The sequence below is a fragment of the Guillardia theta genome, assembly GCF_000315625.1.
Source record: "Guillardia theta CCMP2712 unplaced genomic scaffold GUITHscaffold_32, whole genome shotgun sequence".
In the NCBI taxonomy this organism is placed as follows: domain Eukaryota; class Cryptophyceae; order Pyrenomonadales; family Geminigeraceae; genus Guillardia; species Guillardia theta.
The window spans coordinates 453,335-470,671 of NW_005434642.1; the positions used below are offsets into that span (position 1 = coordinate 453,335).

At 53.9% G+C, this 17,337-nt stretch overlaps 6 protein-coding genes across 6 annotated transcripts; 3 read left to right on the forward strand and 3 right to left on the reverse strand.

Moving 5' to 3' along the window:
- Positions 1-506: 506 nt before the first annotated feature.
- On the reverse strand, positions 507-3,680 carry GUITHDRAFT_108126 (hypothetical protein; the record flags this gene model as incomplete). Its single annotated transcript, XM_005833014.1, has 17 exons — positions 507-722; positions 767-910; positions 1,121-1,189; positions 1,234-1,314; positions 1,364-1,431; positions 1,602-1,681; positions 1,725-1,946; positions 1,993-2,124; positions 2,274-2,351; positions 2,397-2,479; positions 2,526-2,628; positions 2,681-2,751; positions 2,797-2,833; positions 2,881-2,934; positions 2,988-3,054; positions 3,323-3,401; positions 3,453-3,680. 17 exons carry the CDS (start codon positions 3,678-3,680, stop codon positions 507-509), a joined length of 1,812 nt encoding a protein of 603 aa, XP_005833071.1.
- Positions 3,681-5,128: 1,448 nt separating this feature from the next.
- On the forward strand, positions 5,129-7,676 carry GUITHDRAFT_138566 (hypothetical protein; the record flags this gene model as incomplete). The annotated part of the gene is made up of 10 exons (XM_005833015.1): positions 5,129-5,220; positions 5,281-5,356; positions 5,431-5,481; positions 5,533-5,619; positions 6,151-6,231; positions 6,284-6,330; positions 6,380-6,479; positions 6,700-7,383; positions 7,429-7,553; positions 7,631-7,676. 10 exons carry the CDS (start codon positions 5,129-5,131, stop codon positions 7,674-7,676), a joined length of 1,389 nt encoding a protein of 462 aa, XP_005833072.1.
- A 122-nt stretch (positions 7,677-7,798) lies between these two features.
- GUITHDRAFT_108128 (hypothetical protein) lies at positions 7,799-9,614 on the reverse strand (the record flags this gene model as incomplete). The annotated part of the gene is made up of 14 exons (XM_005833016.1): positions 7,799-7,851; positions 7,903-7,969; positions 8,033-8,107; positions 8,159-8,197; positions 8,249-8,311; positions 8,379-8,468; positions 8,764-8,824; positions 8,871-8,928; positions 8,972-9,049; positions 9,104-9,161; positions 9,213-9,322; positions 9,366-9,423; positions 9,466-9,557; positions 9,599-9,614. 14 exons carry the CDS (start codon positions 9,612-9,614, stop codon positions 7,799-7,801), a joined length of 918 nt encoding a protein of 305 aa, XP_005833073.1.
- A 1,062-nt stretch (positions 9,615-10,676) lies between these two features.
- GUITHDRAFT_138567 (hypothetical protein) lies at positions 10,677-11,575 on the forward strand (the record flags this gene model as incomplete). The annotated part of the gene is made up of 2 exons (XM_005833017.1): positions 10,677-10,919; positions 10,943-11,575. The coding sequence occupies 2 exons, from the start codon at positions 10,677-10,679 to the stop codon at positions 11,573-11,575; spliced, it is 876 nt and encodes a 291-aa protein (XP_005833074.1).
- Positions 11,576-13,738: 2,163 nt separating this feature from the next.
- GUITHDRAFT_70847 (hypothetical protein) lies at positions 13,739-14,065 on the forward strand (the record flags this gene model as incomplete). Its single annotated transcript, XM_005833018.1, has 2 exons — positions 13,739-13,843; positions 13,889-14,065. 2 exons carry the CDS (start codon positions 13,739-13,741, stop codon positions 14,063-14,065), a joined length of 282 nt encoding a protein of 93 aa, XP_005833075.1.
- A 484-nt stretch (positions 14,066-14,549) lies between these two features.
- On the reverse strand, positions 14,550-17,119 carry GUITHDRAFT_108131 (hypothetical protein; the record flags this gene model as incomplete). Its single annotated transcript, XM_005833019.1, has 14 exons — positions 14,550-14,630; positions 14,680-14,758; positions 14,827-14,947; positions 15,012-15,072; positions 15,172-15,240; positions 15,336-15,429; positions 15,697-15,772; positions 15,932-16,000; positions 16,062-16,149; positions 16,354-16,467; positions 16,655-16,709; positions 16,761-16,783; positions 16,830-16,915; positions 17,089-17,119. 14 exons carry the CDS (start codon positions 17,117-17,119, stop codon positions 14,550-14,552), a joined length of 1,047 nt encoding a protein of 348 aa, XP_005833076.1.
- Positions 17,120-17,337: the final 218 nt, after the last annotated feature.

Consider the following 17,337-nt stretch of genomic DNA (forward strand, 5'->3'; position numbering starts at 1 on the left):
TAAGGTGAGCGAGAGGGAGAGGGAGAGGGAGAGGAGGGAGGAGAGGAGGGAGGAGAGGAGGGAGGAGAGGAGGAGGAGACCTGCAGCAGTCTAGGATGGTCTGCCGGCAATGTCTGCATGTCGAACTCGAAGTAAGGGTCATCCGAATCAACTTGCTCCAAGTTGAGAGCGTTCCTGCCGGTACTAGCATGAGGCGCGAGGGGAGGGAGGGAGAGGAGAAGGAGGCAGGAGAGAAGAGAAAAGAGAGGGAGGGAGGAGATAAGGGGACAGGGAAGGTTGACAAGAGTGTCAGTATAGAGGGTGTCCTGCCAGGCTTGGGATTCGGGTGTTGAGAAGGAATTGTGGGGTAGGGAAGGGGGGGAAGCAGCAGAGGCAGGAGAGGCAGGAGGAAGTGGGGAACAAAGGAGAATGCGGGGACGGGGGTCGGAGACGAGGAGGACGAGGACGAGGACGAGGACGAGGACGAGGACGAGAATGTGGAAACGGGGGGCAAGGAGGAGAGGGAGTTACATGGTGGCCGTGCGATTGTTGGCCATGTGCTCCTCGATGAACTTCTGGTGCATCTTGGCGGCTTCAAGGAAGGACTCGGCTGTCTGCATGAGGCGGCTGGAGCGGAGGAAGCTAAGGTCCATCGGCACCCTCCTCACGATCTCGTCGGGTGCTGCGGCCCCTGCGTCCTCCTGCTGTTCAGAAAGGAGCTTCCTCCTCTTCGCAGGAGAGCGCTGAAGGACAGGTCAGACGCCGACAGGGCGCCCGCGGCCTCTACCTCGTCTTCACCCTTGAAGGTGCCCACAAGCTCGACAGAGTCGTGTCGGTTGAAGCACGCAGACAAGGTCTTGTCGTCTTCCTCCCTCCTCCTCCTCACTGGATGCCTCGAACTGAGCTTTGCGGCTGTGGCATGCAACCTTGCCTGCCGCACACTCGTCAACAGAGAAGAGAAGAGATGAGATGAGATGAGATGAGATGAGAGAGCAGAAGGAGGACAACCAACAATGAAGGGGGGCGACAGAGAAATTGAGAGGAGAGGAGAAGAGAGGAGAAGGAGTAACGACAGAGAACGAGCAGAAGAGTGCTGAGTGAACAGTGTGGGAGGAGTACATTTGAGAAACACAGAACTGACCTCCTCTACCCATGGATCGTCGAAGATTCTGATCATTTGGCCGTCGATTCTTTCCAGCATTTCTCCCGCCTGCCCGACGTCACGTGGAGTTTGACGGCGAGTGGTGGTGTTACCTGAGACAATCTTCCACTCTTCCACGAGAAGAAAGCGCTAGCATGCAGCACGAAAGGCTCCTGGGGAGACAAACTGACGGCCTGCCAGCTCTTTAGTTGAGTTGCATGGCAAGAAGCAACTCCAACATACTCTCAAGATCATCTCCCCCACTTCTGCGTTCCCCTCAAGCCCTTGATGTAGACGGACTTCCGTTAGACCTGATTGACATCGTCACCACTACCATAAATATCTTTGTCATCTTCGTCATTGAAAGTATCAATATCATTATCAGCTCATCATCATCAGCATCATCATCATCATCATCATCATCGTCATCATCATCGTTATCGTCTTAATGTTTTCTGGCATCATTCTTGATCATGTCAACCTGCAAGAGCCTGTGAGTTGTTCGGCTCCACGCGGAGGCAGCGCTGGAAGATCGTCTCGGCCTCTTTGAGTTTCCCCAGCCTAGCACAAGTCACTCATCTCCGCTCATTCTCACTTGCTTCACCTCATCTCACAAAACCCAAACAAGAACGCAACTTGCGTATTGTTCGGCCAAGCAGAAGAACAGTCTCTTAAGAGGTTTTCCGCTAATCTCATCTTCTTGGAGGCGGCAAGTGACGAAAGCATGTCGAGCAAGGCAGCATACATGCTTGACCCGTCCACGTTCCCCCACCACTTACTCGTGACACTGCTGAGGTGACCATGTGACATTTTCATCGCGTTGGAACTATTCGACAGCGTCATCAAGTTTCTCATCTCGCGTTACATCTCACATTCGTGCGATCACAGCTTTAGAAGCAGCATAGGCCTTCATCACTTTGCTCGACGAGTCTTTGAAGAAATCTGACGGAGAGTTCTCGTGCTGATTTCCGTCCTTGATGGACGACAGCAGCAACTGTCCCAACCTGCCAACTCCGTCAATAGCAAAACAGCAACAATGTTATCGACACGTCAAAACAAAACAATCGAATGAATTCAGGTGAGCATGGACAAAAGGTCAACAGCAGCAGCAGCAGTAAATGGTTGGGGCTACGGCAAAGCTAGCAAGTCTGACCTGATTGAAGCTGGAATACAATGAGGATGAATAGCCAGCGCTGTCTGATGCTTCTCTACGGCAAACGAGCGATCGGGCCTGTTTTAATCTCATCATCTGTTGCATGCAAGAAGTCACAAGTACCCATGTGTGTACATCACTTCTCCGATGTCAGAGTGTAAACTAGCAAGAATGGCCTGCCTCTTCCGATATTCACGGGCAGTCGACTGATGGGAGATCGTCAGCATCGGCATCATTCAAGGTCCATCGTACAGCGAATCTCATCTCTGCGAGCCTTTTCAATTTCTTTTGATGAGAGAGGAGGCAGGTTGCGTTGATCAGAGGCTTCCTCGACCTCCACGTCACTTGAATCTCTCTGCTTCCACCGAGTGAGGCCTATGAACGAACGAAAAGTTCACAATGACGACCGTTGCAGGTCGGACAAGAATTTCTGCTCTTGCAGCTGATGCTGGAAGAGTCTGTCGAGGTCTTGGATCGCCTGGGACGGATAAGAGTTGAAACTTTGATGTTTTCTGAGTCTTACCTGTGTGACCCCAACGTTTCCTTCGAGCGATGACCACCTCGAACCAACGTCAAAGGTGAACTCACGCGTTTCATCTGAACCTACCACCATGCTTGAGTCCAGTCAGTGTGCTTGTCCGATGCCGCGATCTTCAAAAGCCTGTCAAAGGTGCCTTTCAACAGACTTTCAGATTCGAATGTGTAACACTCTACTCTTTGTAAGCTTCGACCGAGTTCGGGTCAAACTCTAGAGCCGTCTCAAAGGCAGTCATGGATACATCTATCGAACAATCAAGTCATGTCACTCGTCTGTCCAAAGGGATGCATCACAGCAATCGTTCAACAACATTGAGATATCACATTACTGTTCCTTCAAACTTGATACTCACAAGAGAGATTGCACGTCGGCGTTGAAGTCAACATCACTATTTTCCCCAGGTTCACAAGAGCCTTCGATCGATACATGTGCAACGACGGAGGAAAGCTGTCAAACTTCAACTCTGAAAGGGATGCTGCAACAGAGTGCGCGAGGGAACAAGGGCTATCACAGCAGGAGACATTCCTCTTCCTCCTAATCTCAAGGATCTGAAACCATTCATTCGCTGCTAACTCGTACAACCCCAAGGACTGCGATCATGGGTCAGCCTTCCTATCCACCACCGCAAGGCCCTGACGTACCTCGTGGAGAGAAGCAAGGCTGTCAAGGGCGCGGAGATTCTTGGGAGAGCATCTGAGCGCTTTCTGAAGAACGCGTATCCTAGAGTTTACACTGCAGCCGGCATATGACAGCATCTTCTCATAGGCCACAAGGGACTCAGCGTCTTTGTCCTGCAGGCTGCTCCTCTCGCAGCTATCCCTCCGCTGCCCATCTGAAGAATTGCCAGCGCTCTTTATATCCGATGTCATGCAAGCTGATACTTCACATGATCCACCGCGCAAGCACAACCTCCATACAGACTGAGAGCGGCAATCTCGCAGGTGAGACATCGATTGTAATGCTGCGTCCAACACAATCCTGTTGGTACCTTGGTGAATTTGTCGGCAGGAAAACAGCTGCCTCTCTTCCGGGATGGTGCCTTGGATGATACATAGAAGAAGAATTGCGGTCGCCGTTCTTATCATCTATGCAGCCGAGAGGAGTAATATGTGTTCAACATCATAGAGCATAGAGAAAGGTAAGGATGAAGTGAAGCGTAGGTTTGTTGTACCTAGGCTCCGTTCTGCTCCAAGTCAGCTAAGCCTGGGCTTTGCCCGTCATATCGGAGTTTCGCGCAGAAATCAGAGCATTTTCATTCTCGAGCTAGGTTTCGTTGATCATCTTGAAGAGCAGTGTATCATTGTATCTCGTCTTGGTCGTGCATCTGATCATGTAGCAGAAGATTCCTGGTAGTGCATAGCAGTTACAAACCTTCCACGCGGTCTGATTGCAATACAAATATCCCGTGTATGTCATCCAGCACAAGAAAGAGCTCTTTCAAACCCTCCCTTGACTCCCTTCAAACATCACTGCATTGATATGTCTGGAAGTCTATCTCTTTTTTCGCCTCCTTTGGCTCAATGATGCCTTACGCTTCCTTGGTTAGACAGGCAGCCAAGTCGAATTCTTATCCCCCCTCTTCTTCCTCCGTGGTAGACTCAAACAGTTCGATCTATATTCAGCTCTTACATCATACTCCTGGTCTCCTCCTCCCTTCTCCTCCTCCCTTCTCCTCCTCCCTTCTCCTCCTCCTCCTCCTTCTACTCATAATCTTCCCTTCTCCTCTTCCCTTCTTCTCCTTCTTTCACTCATAATCCTCCTCCTCCTCCTCCCTCCTTCCTCCTCCTCCTCCCTTCTACTCATAATCCTCCTCGTCCTCCTCCTCCTCTTCCTCTTCCGCCGCCGCCTCCTCCTCCTCCTCCTCCATTCCACTTTCCTACTACAGGCCCACCGGCCGCATTACTTATCTACCCCACCCCGGAATTATCTGTCTTTGAAACCGGTACTCCTGTAAATGTCATACCCTCTCATTTACCTTGAAAAGAATGGGGTAGGGGTGAGAATTGACCGATCTATTTCTGCGGTTTCATGGCTGGAAATTCCTTTCATGCCGAAACGAATGAGATGAGGAGAGTAGAGACGAGATGATGTGAAGTGAGACAAGTGACAAGACAAGACAAGACAAGACAAGACAAGACAAGACAAGACAAGACAAGACAAGACAAGACAAGACAAGACAAGACAAGACAAGACAAGACAAGACACACCACGAGATGAGATGAGATGAGATGAGATGAGATGAGATGAGATGAGATGAGACTCGGCTAGTTCCACTCCTACACTGAGGCTTCATCCGATCCCGACGTGATCAGTAGCCATGTTCGACGAAGCACTAGAGCATGTTCAGGCAGAGCCGGCTCCTTTCATCTTGATGAGGGACAAAGGAATCCATGTGCGCAACGCACGAAGGTACTTCACAGCTTGCGCTTTGATTCCATTGCTGTGTGTGCTGTGCTGGAAAGTTGGAAGGATAGAAACGTTTCTCTCTCCGAGTCTGGCTTCTGCCCAGCATGGAGGCGGCGGCGTTGCAAGATTTGAGGAGATGGTTCAAAATCCTTCCACGTCATACCTGGTTCAAAGCTGCTCACCAGTTTTATCGAGCTCTGAAACGTCTTACAGGGAGCAGCATTCAGACACATCGCTAGAAGTGCCGTGAGCATACCAACGCAGGTAAGCTCCTCCTCTTGTTCTTCTACCTTGACCGACGGGTTTGATATCCAGGATCCACAATACATCGACAGTAACCCAATCAACTCTGACTCGAACTCCCTTTGGGGCCCTTCGAAGCCTAGCGCCTACAACCTGCCGGTTCGTCCTCCTACCATCCATTGAGTGCGCTAAGAGGATGATGGCCAGGGAACGCTCCCCGACCCTTCGAAGACAACATCCACGGGAGGAGGAATCGTGAAAGGGAAATGGAATGCTGAAACCTGCGTCGAGCCCCCGTGCGGATTCGGAACTCCACAATCTGAACTCTCGGGCCCTCGTCCCGGACCAGTGGCTGGCTGGCTGGGGAGACAACATCTGCGCGCTGTTCCACATGCTCGGATCAGCACGGCGGGTCCAGGATGGCTTGCAAACATTCCACGAGGGAGCCCTGCTCGTCAGGATGGGTATCAGATGAATCGACATCTGCATTACGTAAAGCTTTGCGACTGAGAAAGTGATTTTTTTGAGAGTTGACCGAGGCTCAGGCGTTGTTTGAAGCGTGTTCGGACGCAAACACGTCCCTAGAGGGAGTGTCAAGGTGTATGAGGGCGCATGGGAAAAGTGTGCAAGACGCCTTCAACGTCTCTTTCCTCCTGCAAGGTTGTCCCAGGTTTTGACATCTTCTTGCAGTACTTGAGGCTCGGTCCCGATGCTGAGGAGCGCAAGTTTGCGCTGGGGAAATCAGGGATCTTTGCTGGGAGGATGTTCCAGGTCAAATCCTTCATGTGCATTTCAAGGTTGGCTCACATGCTACCTGTCACAGCGATACCTGAAATCAGATCCCTACGTTCTCGGGGAAGACTGGCCCCGGTAGGCAGCGAGAGGGATGGAGTCTGACAACTGACAACATCTGCAACAGGTCGCAGCTCGATCTCGGACCGAAGTCGAAGCCGTTCGCTATTCCCAGCCACGTCACGATGAACGATTCCGTTCAGATCGGAGCATGCTCCTCGTTCTCGGTGGATCACCAATTTGATCTCTTCTTTTATTTCTTCGTTGCTGTCTGCCCCGTCACCATTTTTGTATTCGTGTTGCGTTTTCTCCTTCCTGTTGCTGCAAACCCCTGTAGCTATGTTCGCGTTTCTCATTCCAACTCTATCTGTCGCTGTACTTCGTCTTCTCTTTCTCCACGTCACTTTCACACCTTTCTCTGCGATGGTCTGTCTGATTCGCTGACAGGTCCAGAAAGATGTCGCTCCTTTACCCAATGATGCAGTCCCAATCACGGGCAGCAGCCGCGCGTTTCTCGTGAGCCAAGAGGAATGTTGCAAGCTCTGCTTGGATGCAAAGGAGTGCAAAGCTTGGAGCTACCGACAAGAGAGCTGCCTGCTGTTGAGGCAGCTCGGGGAAGACAGCCTGACTTCAAGCGATGGAAACGATGTCGGTTTCCTCCCCCAAGAAGAGTCTCAGTCCCCTGCTGCAACACTCGCTCCATCCCCAGCCTCAGCAAGAGCTCTCCAGCTCAAAAGAGGAAGGAATTCAGATGCTCTCGCAGTCCAAGGGGGCAAGTTGGCTCGCTCGGAGGACAGCCCTAGGCTTGCAGCACGAGCAAAGGCCTTGAGAGCGATCGCGCAGAAGAAGGCAGGGCTTCCCGACCAGGTGGATCCTGAGGGAGTGGAGGACAGGGCGATTCTGATTACATTCTTGCTCCCTAGCCCTCAGCCTCTCCGAAGGAAGAGAAAGCTCTCAAGCCGTCTATATCGGTTGACGTCGGTCACGTTTGTCTGTGTACTGATGGCTGAAACATTACTGCAGGTCAAGGCAACAGAATCCAGTCAGGAGCAAGGCAAACTCTGCAAGCTCCCTACAGGACAGACGATCCTATGTAAGCAAGACCATGAACCCTGTGGAAACGACGGGACGGTGAGCCTCTTGCCTCTCTCTTCGCTGGGCTGATGGAAGGAGCAGGGAAGAGGACCAGCGCACTTTGACGCCTCCTGTGCAAGTGGCAAGTGCACATGGGCATGCTCGACGAGCAAGAGCTTCTTGGACTCGATCATGGGATGCATGTCATGCGACAACGACAACTGCAGGTAAGCCGTCGACCGCGGAGGAGCAGAGGAGGAGGGAGGAGGATGCAGAGAGTGGTGTCGAGGTGACGTGCGTCAAGGTGTGTAGGACGAGACGTCGGGGAATATCTCAAGCTGGAAGGGTGAGGTCGACAGAGGTCGACAGGTCATATCAAGGTCTATGTCAATGTCAACGCGTCAAGATGCTCTGGCTCCTCGTCAGCCACCGCCAGGGCCGATGCTGCCCAGCCGCCTCGTCGCTTCGGATGTCAGGCATGATCGTCAATCCACTTGGCGATGTCCTCCATCACCTGCTCGTGCTCTGCACGCCAAGTCAATCGGAGGGTGCTGCATCGGAAGGTGCCGGGCTCACCCGGCTCAAACAAGAGGTCATGCCATGCCTCCTCGTACCACTTGCCCTGCTTGTCCTCCACTTCCGCCTTCAACGGGAGTCAGCAGCCAACAGGGGGTGACGAGGGGAACAGTGACTCTTTAGGGCAAACCTTCTGCAGCAACTCCTCGGAGCACGAGGGCTTTATGATCATGTCTTTCTTCCCGTGCAACGTCAAGAAGGGAACCTTGATGTCGACATGCGTTATGAGCAGCAACAGCGATGTATCGCAGGATACCTTCATTCTATGCATGTTGGCTTGACAAAACTTGAAGTGCTGCAAAAGTCGTCACGTCTCTGAGTGTTGCCTTGGCTCCCTCCCCGTCACCTGTAGCAAGGAGTATCCTGTCAATGCAGGGATTGCCGTGTTGCTCTTGGTTTTGTCATTCACCTGCTCGTGAGATTAGAACAAAACGAGATTTTCGCATCTTCAGTGAGCGAAACAATGTTCAACATACAATGGTTTCCGCAATGAACAGATTCCTTGACCCCACATCGTCCTCTCCGACCGAAGGAACTCCAAGGCGAGGGAAGAGGGACGAGATCACCTGCAACAGCACCAGGAAAGAGATGTTCAGATCCAGATACACCATCTCTCTACTCATCCTCCTCCTCCTCTCACCCAAGACAAGTATTGAAGAATCATGTGCCCGTCAAACTGTAAAGCTGGACAGAGCAGAACTGCACCTTTGAACAGTTCCGGCTCCATGATACCTCCAAGAATATCTCACACAATCATCAACATCTTGATCCGATCGTCTTACAGAGCCTCAGCGCTGTTCCCCCACCCAGAGACGGAGCGATGACGAAACAAGGTGAATCCGTTGGGTATCGCGACTTGACCCGTTTCACGTAGTCCAAGACCGGCTCACAAACCTCCTTGTTCCAATCTCTCGTCAAACATCTGCAACTCTCTCAACCTCATGCTCAGCATCTCCACCATCACTCACGGAACGAACTTGCTCCCAGATCCGCTCTCCCTTTGGCTGTAGCCCCACCCGGGATAGTCTGCAAGGCGTTGAACGCTGCCCCTTGAGGTGAAGGGACTTACCGACGCCATGCACAGCGTAGCCTCTCCCTGCCAGGAAGTCTGCGAGGTTGGCGCACCTCTCGATAGTATCTCCGAGACCTGCTCGTCCTCGTCAATGCCCTCCATCCCTCCCTACCATCCCTCGTTCACGACCTGGGAGAAGAATGCAGATGCCCTTCGTTGACGTTCCCTCGTTCGAGGATGCTGTTTTCTGCCACATGAAGCATGAGGGCACGGTGGAGGTACGAAGGAACTTGTGTACTGGATGACTGATAAACTCTTGAAGAACATCCTTTCCATCATCTGTCGGAACGAGCTTCCTTTCTTGCCAACCCGTCCTCTCCATCTTTGGCGCAAGATCTGGACGATACCCTGCTCTGAATCAGCAAACTTTACAGATGCGTCTCTCTTCTACCAATGTGAGGGTGCTCATATTTCCCCATGAACAAGCTTTCATTCTTGAAATCAACTTTCTGTGCGAAAGCTTCAGGCTAAGTCGCCGTGCTCAGCAAGACCTGGTCGGGACGAAGAGGTTGCCGGTAGACAAGCGAACAAGTGTGGTAGTAGACAGAGGAGGAGACGAGGACGGCGGCGAGAGCTGCTCCTCCTGCCCCATCATCAGCACCATTCCACTCCTACCCTCCTCACCGATCTCCGCCGCCATTCTCCCCTTTTCAGGCTAGTCCTGCAAACCTGGTGAGTCTTTTACTCAAAGTTAAGTACTACTGTTTTAACTTAACTTTGAGTAAAACTACGGTAATACAGTAAAGTTGTACGCCGGACCGGCGGGTCCGAGTCGGCTGGCGTGTCCACGGTGACCATTTGCGCCCGGTTGGCGGAGGTTCCGAGGCTCCCGGGGCCCGGGGGCGGTACTAGCCCGGCGGCTACGGCGCCGGGACCGGCCGCGTGCCAGTGATCGCGGCCCCCTTGTTCTCCCGATCATTCACGTTCCATCCGTGACGGTGTCTTCTTAGTAGTAGCCGGGCCGCCTTGTCGCCCGGGTGAGCGTCTAGCCAGTGAGACTGAGACGGTACCGGGTCACTGGGCCGGGCCGCCCGCCGCCGGGTTACCCCCGGCCGGCGATGCGGGGGGGCCTCAACTTGAAGTTAAGTTTAAAATCTCCGTAGTAGCCTCTCATGATTGTACGGTCCACGTACTGATTTTAACTTAACTTTGAGTTAAGCCTTTCAAAGCTAAAATGCTGGTACCCTGATCGCGCGACCGTACCGTCACACCGGGTACGGCGGCCGGATTATCGGGGCAGCAACATGATATTAGTTGCTATCCTAGGCTGGCCCTCTTGATTCATAGCAAGGCAGTCGGAATATTGTTGCAGGGGTTGAGATTGTCGGGGAGATCGAGATTGCGATCTCCTGCACGGAACGATGCAGAAACCCTCGCCGCAGCCGCGAGTTTCATGAGACGATAGCTAGAAGAAGGCGTCAGCTTGTGAGAAAGACATCACATGGATATCAGTAACACTTCTAGAGCCAGCTGGGTTGCAAGGGACTGAAGGGAAGGGGACTGCTGTGAATAAAGGAAGTGTTGTGTGGTTCTTCTGAGATTTCTATCATCATCAGTGAAAGTGTTAGAGACTGCACAGCTGTGTATCGTTGAGGTGAATAAGGTTGGTGTAAGGATCTCAGGTGTACTGAGAGTTAGTCTTTGGTGGGTCTTGGGTTAAATAGATTCTGGCCAGTGAGGTGGAGGTTGATTCGATTACAGCATGCAAGTCATCATCGTCAACAATGCACAGAGGCTCGCAAACTCTTCAACAGCATCGGCAACAAGTACCAATACAAACATCCGCAAGAAAGCTCTCACCCCCGCACTCGCCGCCGATATCTTCTCACAGAGGTCCCTCAAGCCCGGCTATGCTACCGTCGAGAGCTCCTTCGTTGCAAGGATGTACGGGGTCAGCTCCAAGACCGAGGAGATAGAGTCTGCAGGGATAGGACCAGCGAGCAAGGTACCATCGACACGTCTTGGCAGCAAGGACGGGAGCTCGAGCGACTCCTCTTCTCCGAAGGACTGCAAGGCAGAGGGAGCGAGGACGGCAGCAAGCAAGCGACAGGCTCGCGGAGCTCCGCGACGAGCGCAAGAGGCTCGAGCAAGGGGTTCGTGGAGACGAGCAGCGGCACATTCTCCTGCACGCGCCGACTTGAAGCCGGCGACTCACCGCCCGAGGGCTCGAGCAGCCCGGGCTCGGGCTTGGAGCCTCAGTCCTCGAGGTCGTCGTGCTCGTCTTCGGCGGGTTGCAGGGAGCGAAGCCATCGTTGCACGGCCAAGAGAAACAAGACCGTAACTTATCCTTGGTCAGACTCAGAATCGAGCAACGGCTGCCCCTCCACCTCGTCGGAAGGAGGGAAGCGTAGAGGAAGCCGAAGGGATGCAGATCAGAAGAAGGAGGCCCAAGGAGAGTCCCGGAAGCGTCTACGGAAAGCATGCACACGGGAGGGACAAAAGTCGCTGGTAAACATGCTTCTGTCCCAGCGGAGGACGGGGCGGCCAGAAGCAGAGATTTTGGGGCTGCTGAGACGGCTGACAAATTATCAGGACGAGATCCTGGAGCAGCAGCAGCTTATGCTGGACAACTTAGACCGAATTTTGCGAGCATTAGCTTGAATGTTTCAAAGGTGAACGGATTGGTGGAATCAACTATCTTCTGGGAGTAGGTCGCAGTCAAGATCTTTTGCAGATGAGCTTCTTGCAGAGATGTAAAGGTTGATCGTATGAAGAGGCATGATCTCAGGCATGAAAACCCTGGATTGTCGGGATCTTTGGGGTGTGGTTGCTCTTAAGTTTGCAAGAAAGAAGAATATGAAGGATAAATCTCAGAAAGGCCATTCATACAAGTTACAGCCTGTTGTGAGGGCAAAAAACTTTCAACACACGAAAGTGTAGGGACGAGCTTGCCGATCAGGCTTTGTCGGAGACACTCCTGATTGCCCTCGTACCGTGTGCCGACTGATTTTTGAATAACTTTGAGTACAGAACAAGGAATTGCCACGGTCTGATCTGATCACTGACTGTCTGCCACCGTCCGATCACTCGGACTGAGTCACGGGCCGCCAGGCGGCGGGCCGGGACACTGCCACTCACGGTCGGATCAGTACGGTCGGACTCCGGCAGTGGCGGCCGCGCGCCGCCGCAGTGGGCCCGGTCGGACCGCAGAACTTCCGAAGCCGGAGGCTTCAGTTGTCCAGTGTCCAGTGTCAGTGCCACACCAGGCTGGCCCTCAAACCGTCTTTTCACAGGCCACACGCTGCCACCGGGCGCGGAGCCCGGCGGGGCCGCGGCCGCTGAGCCCCGCCGCCGGCCGCCGGCCCCGAGTCAGGCTCCGACTCGGACCGGGCCGCCGAGTCAGTACGGTCCGCCGGGGGCCCCGGGTGGGCCGCCGTGAGAGCCTCCGCTTTTGACTCCCGAGTCCGGGCCCCGCGGCTCAGCAGCCGGCCGGGCGCGCCGCCCGCCAGCCGCCGCGGCGGGCCCCCGGCGGCGGGCCCCCGGCGGCCGGGCGTCGCCGGGCCAGCCTGTGCCTCAGCCGGGCTAGGCTGCTTAGCCTAGTAGCACCGGGGGGGGGCCGGGTCTGTACAGGGTCGGCACACGCCGGTGCCAGTCCGAGTCCCCGGCGGCCGGGCGGCCGGGCCGGCCGGGCTCAGGCTCCGCCGGATGCCATCATGTTGAGTGTCACAGTGTTTTTTGCTGCCTTAGAATTTTCCATATTCAGATCTGAGGCAGACTTGTTTATAATAGCACTTCTCGTGCTGGTAATGAGTAAAAGACGTGTTTGGTCGGGAATGGCGAAGAGGCCGCAGGGGGTAGAGGAAGAGAGTAGTAGTAGAAGATGTAGTAGAAGAATGGCAGAGACGGAAGGGAGCATGGAGATGTGGGTGAAGAGAGCATGAGAGTGAGTGGGAGCAGAGTTGGGGTCGAGGAGAAGGAGGACAGAGAGGATAAGGTAGATAGCAGAGGGAAGAGGAGAGAACAGGTGTAGGAGTTGAGAGGGATGGAGTGGGAGGAAGAAGACTGGAATGTCTAGAAGTAACAAGGAATGGTTTTTGAAGGCAGATAATGAAAGCAGAGTGAAAGAAGGATGACTAAAACGAGCAGCTCTGACGGAATCAAGGACAGGCATCGAGCAAAAAAAATGGACGAGAAGGCGCTTGAAGACCTTCTTGACTCTACTCTTTCGGAGTTCACGGACGAGAGCAACGTCAGTACAAGCTCTTGGAGCACTGAACCATCTGAGACGTTGACGGCAGGAGAGCAAGAATCATGGATCGGCGCAGGAGGCTAGCAAGCAGCCCCCATTGCATGGATCGGAAGAGTACAAGCACGCTATTAGAGCAGAAGTTTGTGGGAAATTCACAGCTCTGATGAGCATATTCCTCTCAGACGTGAGGTTGGAGGAAGACTTCTTGAAAGAGTTCCAGGTCAGCACCTCAAGGTCTTGTTGTGCATGAAGGTTGATTGGTCCGCAAGGGAATGGCGGACAAGCAGCTAGGGCTCCTGCAACGGGCGTGTGAGGAGGGAAAGTGTACAACTCAAAACTTTCAGCAAGGCGAAGATTTGGCTGAGGACGCGCTGTCGAGCGCGGTGAAAGAGACGGTGGAGCTTCTGAAATCAGGGAGTTCGGGCTCGGCTGAGATGAACGAGCAAGAAATTTTGCAGAAGTTCACTGAGCAACTGCAAGGGTTTGACAACGATCCGAACATGCAGGTAGCTGTGACTTGACAGTGATGTGTGAGGATCTTGACGTGTGAGGGGAAGGGGGTGATGGAAGGGATGATGCAGCAGCTTCTCTCCAAGGAATTCTTGTACGAGCCATTGCAGGAGATCGCAGCGAAGTACCCTGATTGGCTAGCCAAGAACAAGGGCGTCATTCCTACCGAGGTCCCTTGCGAAGCTCCTCGGGAGTTGTTCACCCTGGGCCTGCAGGAGTACGAGAAATATTCGGAGCAGTTTGGGATTATACAGGAGATCTGTCGATGTTATGACGCTGAGCCGGAGAATGTAGAGAAAATTGTTGAGTTGATGCAGAAGATGCAGAGATGCGGTCAGCCCCCTTCGGAAATTGTTAAAGTCTGTCTTGCTTGCTTCCTTGTACTCCTCTGACCCTGTCGCAGGAGATAGGAGGAGATCTGGAGTTGGACGAGAACGGGCTTCCCCGTGGGCTGGCAGGTTGGAGAAGAGGAGGAGGGATGTTGTGTGAAGCTGTTACAGGGACGGACTGCAATATCATGTGAAGTCTGCAAGTTGAGATTGAAACATCTACACCATTCGTTGTCTAGAACAGAGAGCAGGACGGGGATAGAGAGAGAGAGAGAGAGAGAGAGAGAGAGAGAGAGAGAGAGAGAGAGAGAGAGAGGGCAGCGAGAGAAGGCAGAGACGAGGGAATTGTGCAGGGAGGAGATGAGTTGGGGGAAGGGAAGGGAGCCGGGAGGCTACGAGGTGTCGGTTTGGTTCAGGCCGGACGGATCTCGAAGCTGCTGTCGTGAAGGACATCAAAGCAGTAGGAGATGGCCGTCAGCGCCTTTGGATGACTCTCACTGCTCACAAGCTGCTCAGTAGAGTCAGTCCCAGCGCCTCCAGCACGAAGTCAGCTACTCTCCTCCTTGGCATGTCGAGCCACAAGATCCGCCAGCCTGCCCTGCCCTCCGAGCTTCTTGTTCTGTGCCATCTGGAAGGCGGCCTTGTAAGAGCGGGAGGAAGGGGAGGGGGGGCAGCACCTGGAAGCGGGAGAGGGCGTTATCCCTCTCAAGAGCGAGGAGGAGGCAGCGACCGCGGCGAAAAGATTCGTCGGCTCCCCTGCCGCAGCCAATCAGCTTCTATCGAGGAGTGTGCGCGTGCGTGTAGCCGGGGGCGGGAGGAAGTACCTGTGGCTAAGAGCACCGGCAAGCTCGATGCTCTGCTTGGTGGAGAGAGTGGTGAGGCGGAGGTTGCAGACCTTGAAGTCCTCGAGGACGAGGTCCTCCAGGATCGCGATGTAGTCGTCGTCTGCCCTCCCGTCATCTCCTCCCTCCCCAACCCCTCCCTCCCTCCTCCAGCGCCTCGCACTTACCAGCGATCACGTCCTCGCAGAAGCACAGGAAGAGCATTTCCTTCAACGTACGCTGATCGCCCTGCCCGCAGGCCCTTCACCACCACCACCTCCTCCTCCTCCTCCTCGTCCTCCTCCCCCTCCTCCTCTTCCTCCTCCTCCTCCTCCTCGCGTCCTTCACCTTGTGCACGACACGTCGTCTGTGAGCTCCACAGACTTCGTCGTTCTTGCTGGGATGATCGACATGCAACTGAAAAACTGGTGAGGGAGAAGGGAGAGTCAAGGACAGGAGGAGGAGGAGGAGGAGGAGGAGGAGGAGATCATAGAGCCGAACAAGGAGGCTACCTCAGGAAAGATCGATCTGATCTCCTCCTGCGCAGACAGGAAGGAACGCGAGGCATGGAGGCCGTTTGCTGTAGCAGAGAGTCCAAACATAGCCCTGATAAGACGAGGAAAGTTTGAGAATCTCGCTCCTCCTTGATACATCCTCCTCTCCGTTCTCCTTCTTCCTCTTGCTCTCTACTTTCTCCAGCTTTCAATCCCTCGCTTTTCTCCTCTCAATAAAATTGCAAAATGTGCCTCTCTCCTTCCCTCTCTCTCCTACCCTCTCCTCTCCTAACTCCTCACCCTACCCCTCCTCTCCTCTCCTCTCCTCTCCTCTCCTCTCCTCTCCTCTCCTCTCCTCTCCTCTCCTCTCCTCTCTTACCTGAGAGCAAACTCGTCCCTTCTCCGAGCAAGCGAGGGGTCTTCATCACCGCACAATTTGAGGAGGACAGCAACCGCTGCTGGAGCGTCACGAGCAGGGAAGCATAGGTGGGTGGAGAAAAAGGAGTGCAGACAGGACGAGGAGGAAACAGGAGGAAGAGGAGGAAACAGGAGGAAGAGGAGGAGGAAGAGGAGGAGGAAAGAGAAAGAGGTTGAGGAGGAGCACAGAAAGAGACCGTTCGTTCGCTCCAGCGCGAGAGCGATACAAGATTGTCCAAGGAGCATGCTGTTGGAATGATTTTCACCTGACAGGGGGGATGAGAGAGCCAACGAGCTACGAGGAGCAGAAGAATGGAAGGCTGTCACCATCGTGCCTTGCGATACAGTGTGTTTGTTCTTGACTCATGCTCAACTTCTTTAAGCCGATGACGCTGAGCTCTGCCTTGCGCATGTACTACGGCAACATGTGAGATGAGCAAAATAGAAGAACAACCGTGCAGGTGAAAGCAAATGAAACATGATTATGATCAGATCTCGGGATGTGTGAGTAAGAAAGGGAGGAATGAAACTCGAGATGCTGATCAACATCAACACAGCACCTCACTTCATCATCTCATCTCCCATAACACCATCGCATTCCTCATGACATCATCACAACCTTGAGGATCTTGTGTAGCTGCATGGTAGCCTCCGGCTTGATAATCGCTAGTGTGAGGATCTTGCTCGAGACGTTTGAAAGATCCTTCAAACTGTCCAGCACGTTGTCGCAGCTCTGCGCGCATCTCAATGAGCAACACGTGGAAGACAAACGAGAGATGCCGGGGGGGGCAGGAGCGAATCTTTGCCATGGACGCCATCGGGCCAGTTGAGGTCGCCGTCCAGGAAGAGACAAGACAGCTGACGGAGAGTCTGCAGCAGAAGCATCACAAGCTGGTCACGCTCCTCCCATCGCCCCTCACGTGCTTCATGTCCTGGGATGCCAACAAGGCACACCTGACGCCGTCAACGGCAAAACTGAGGGCGGCGGGTCAGACGTGACATTCAAGAGGTCAGACGGGGATCGACCGATCGCGCAAGCTTGGCTCCCTCTGCGGTAAAAGTGAGGAAGGAGAAGAAAATTTCTCTTGCTGTCACCTCGTCTCTCCCTTTGCTCTTCGTCTCATCACTCCCGATCAGCCGACGATAATGATTGAAGCCATCGATACGCTGCACCGCCAAGGCTGGAAAGCGATCAGGAGGAGGGGGAGGAGAAGACAAGACATGAGGAGGACGTCGAGACGAAGAAACCGCTGGGATGATGAGGAGGAGAACTAGGAGACAGAAGGAGATGAGTGGGGGTGGGGGGGTGGAAGGAGGAGGATGAGGGAGGTGGTGGGAGAGGAAAGCTACTCACCGATCACCGGTCCTTCCTGAATGAAGTCCATAAATTCATCACGAAGGAAATGACCGCGGGCATACGGACAGATCTAGTAGAAGTCAGGTGGAGCACTGGGAAGGACCAGCTGACCTCCTGTGCTGCATGCTCCGGGATCCACCTGAGAAGCTTCATGCCCAGCACAACGACGGAGGAGGAGGAGGAGGAGGAGGAGGAGCGTAGGGCGATCGGACGAGTGCGCTGAGACGCTCTCCGTAGCGTCGCAGT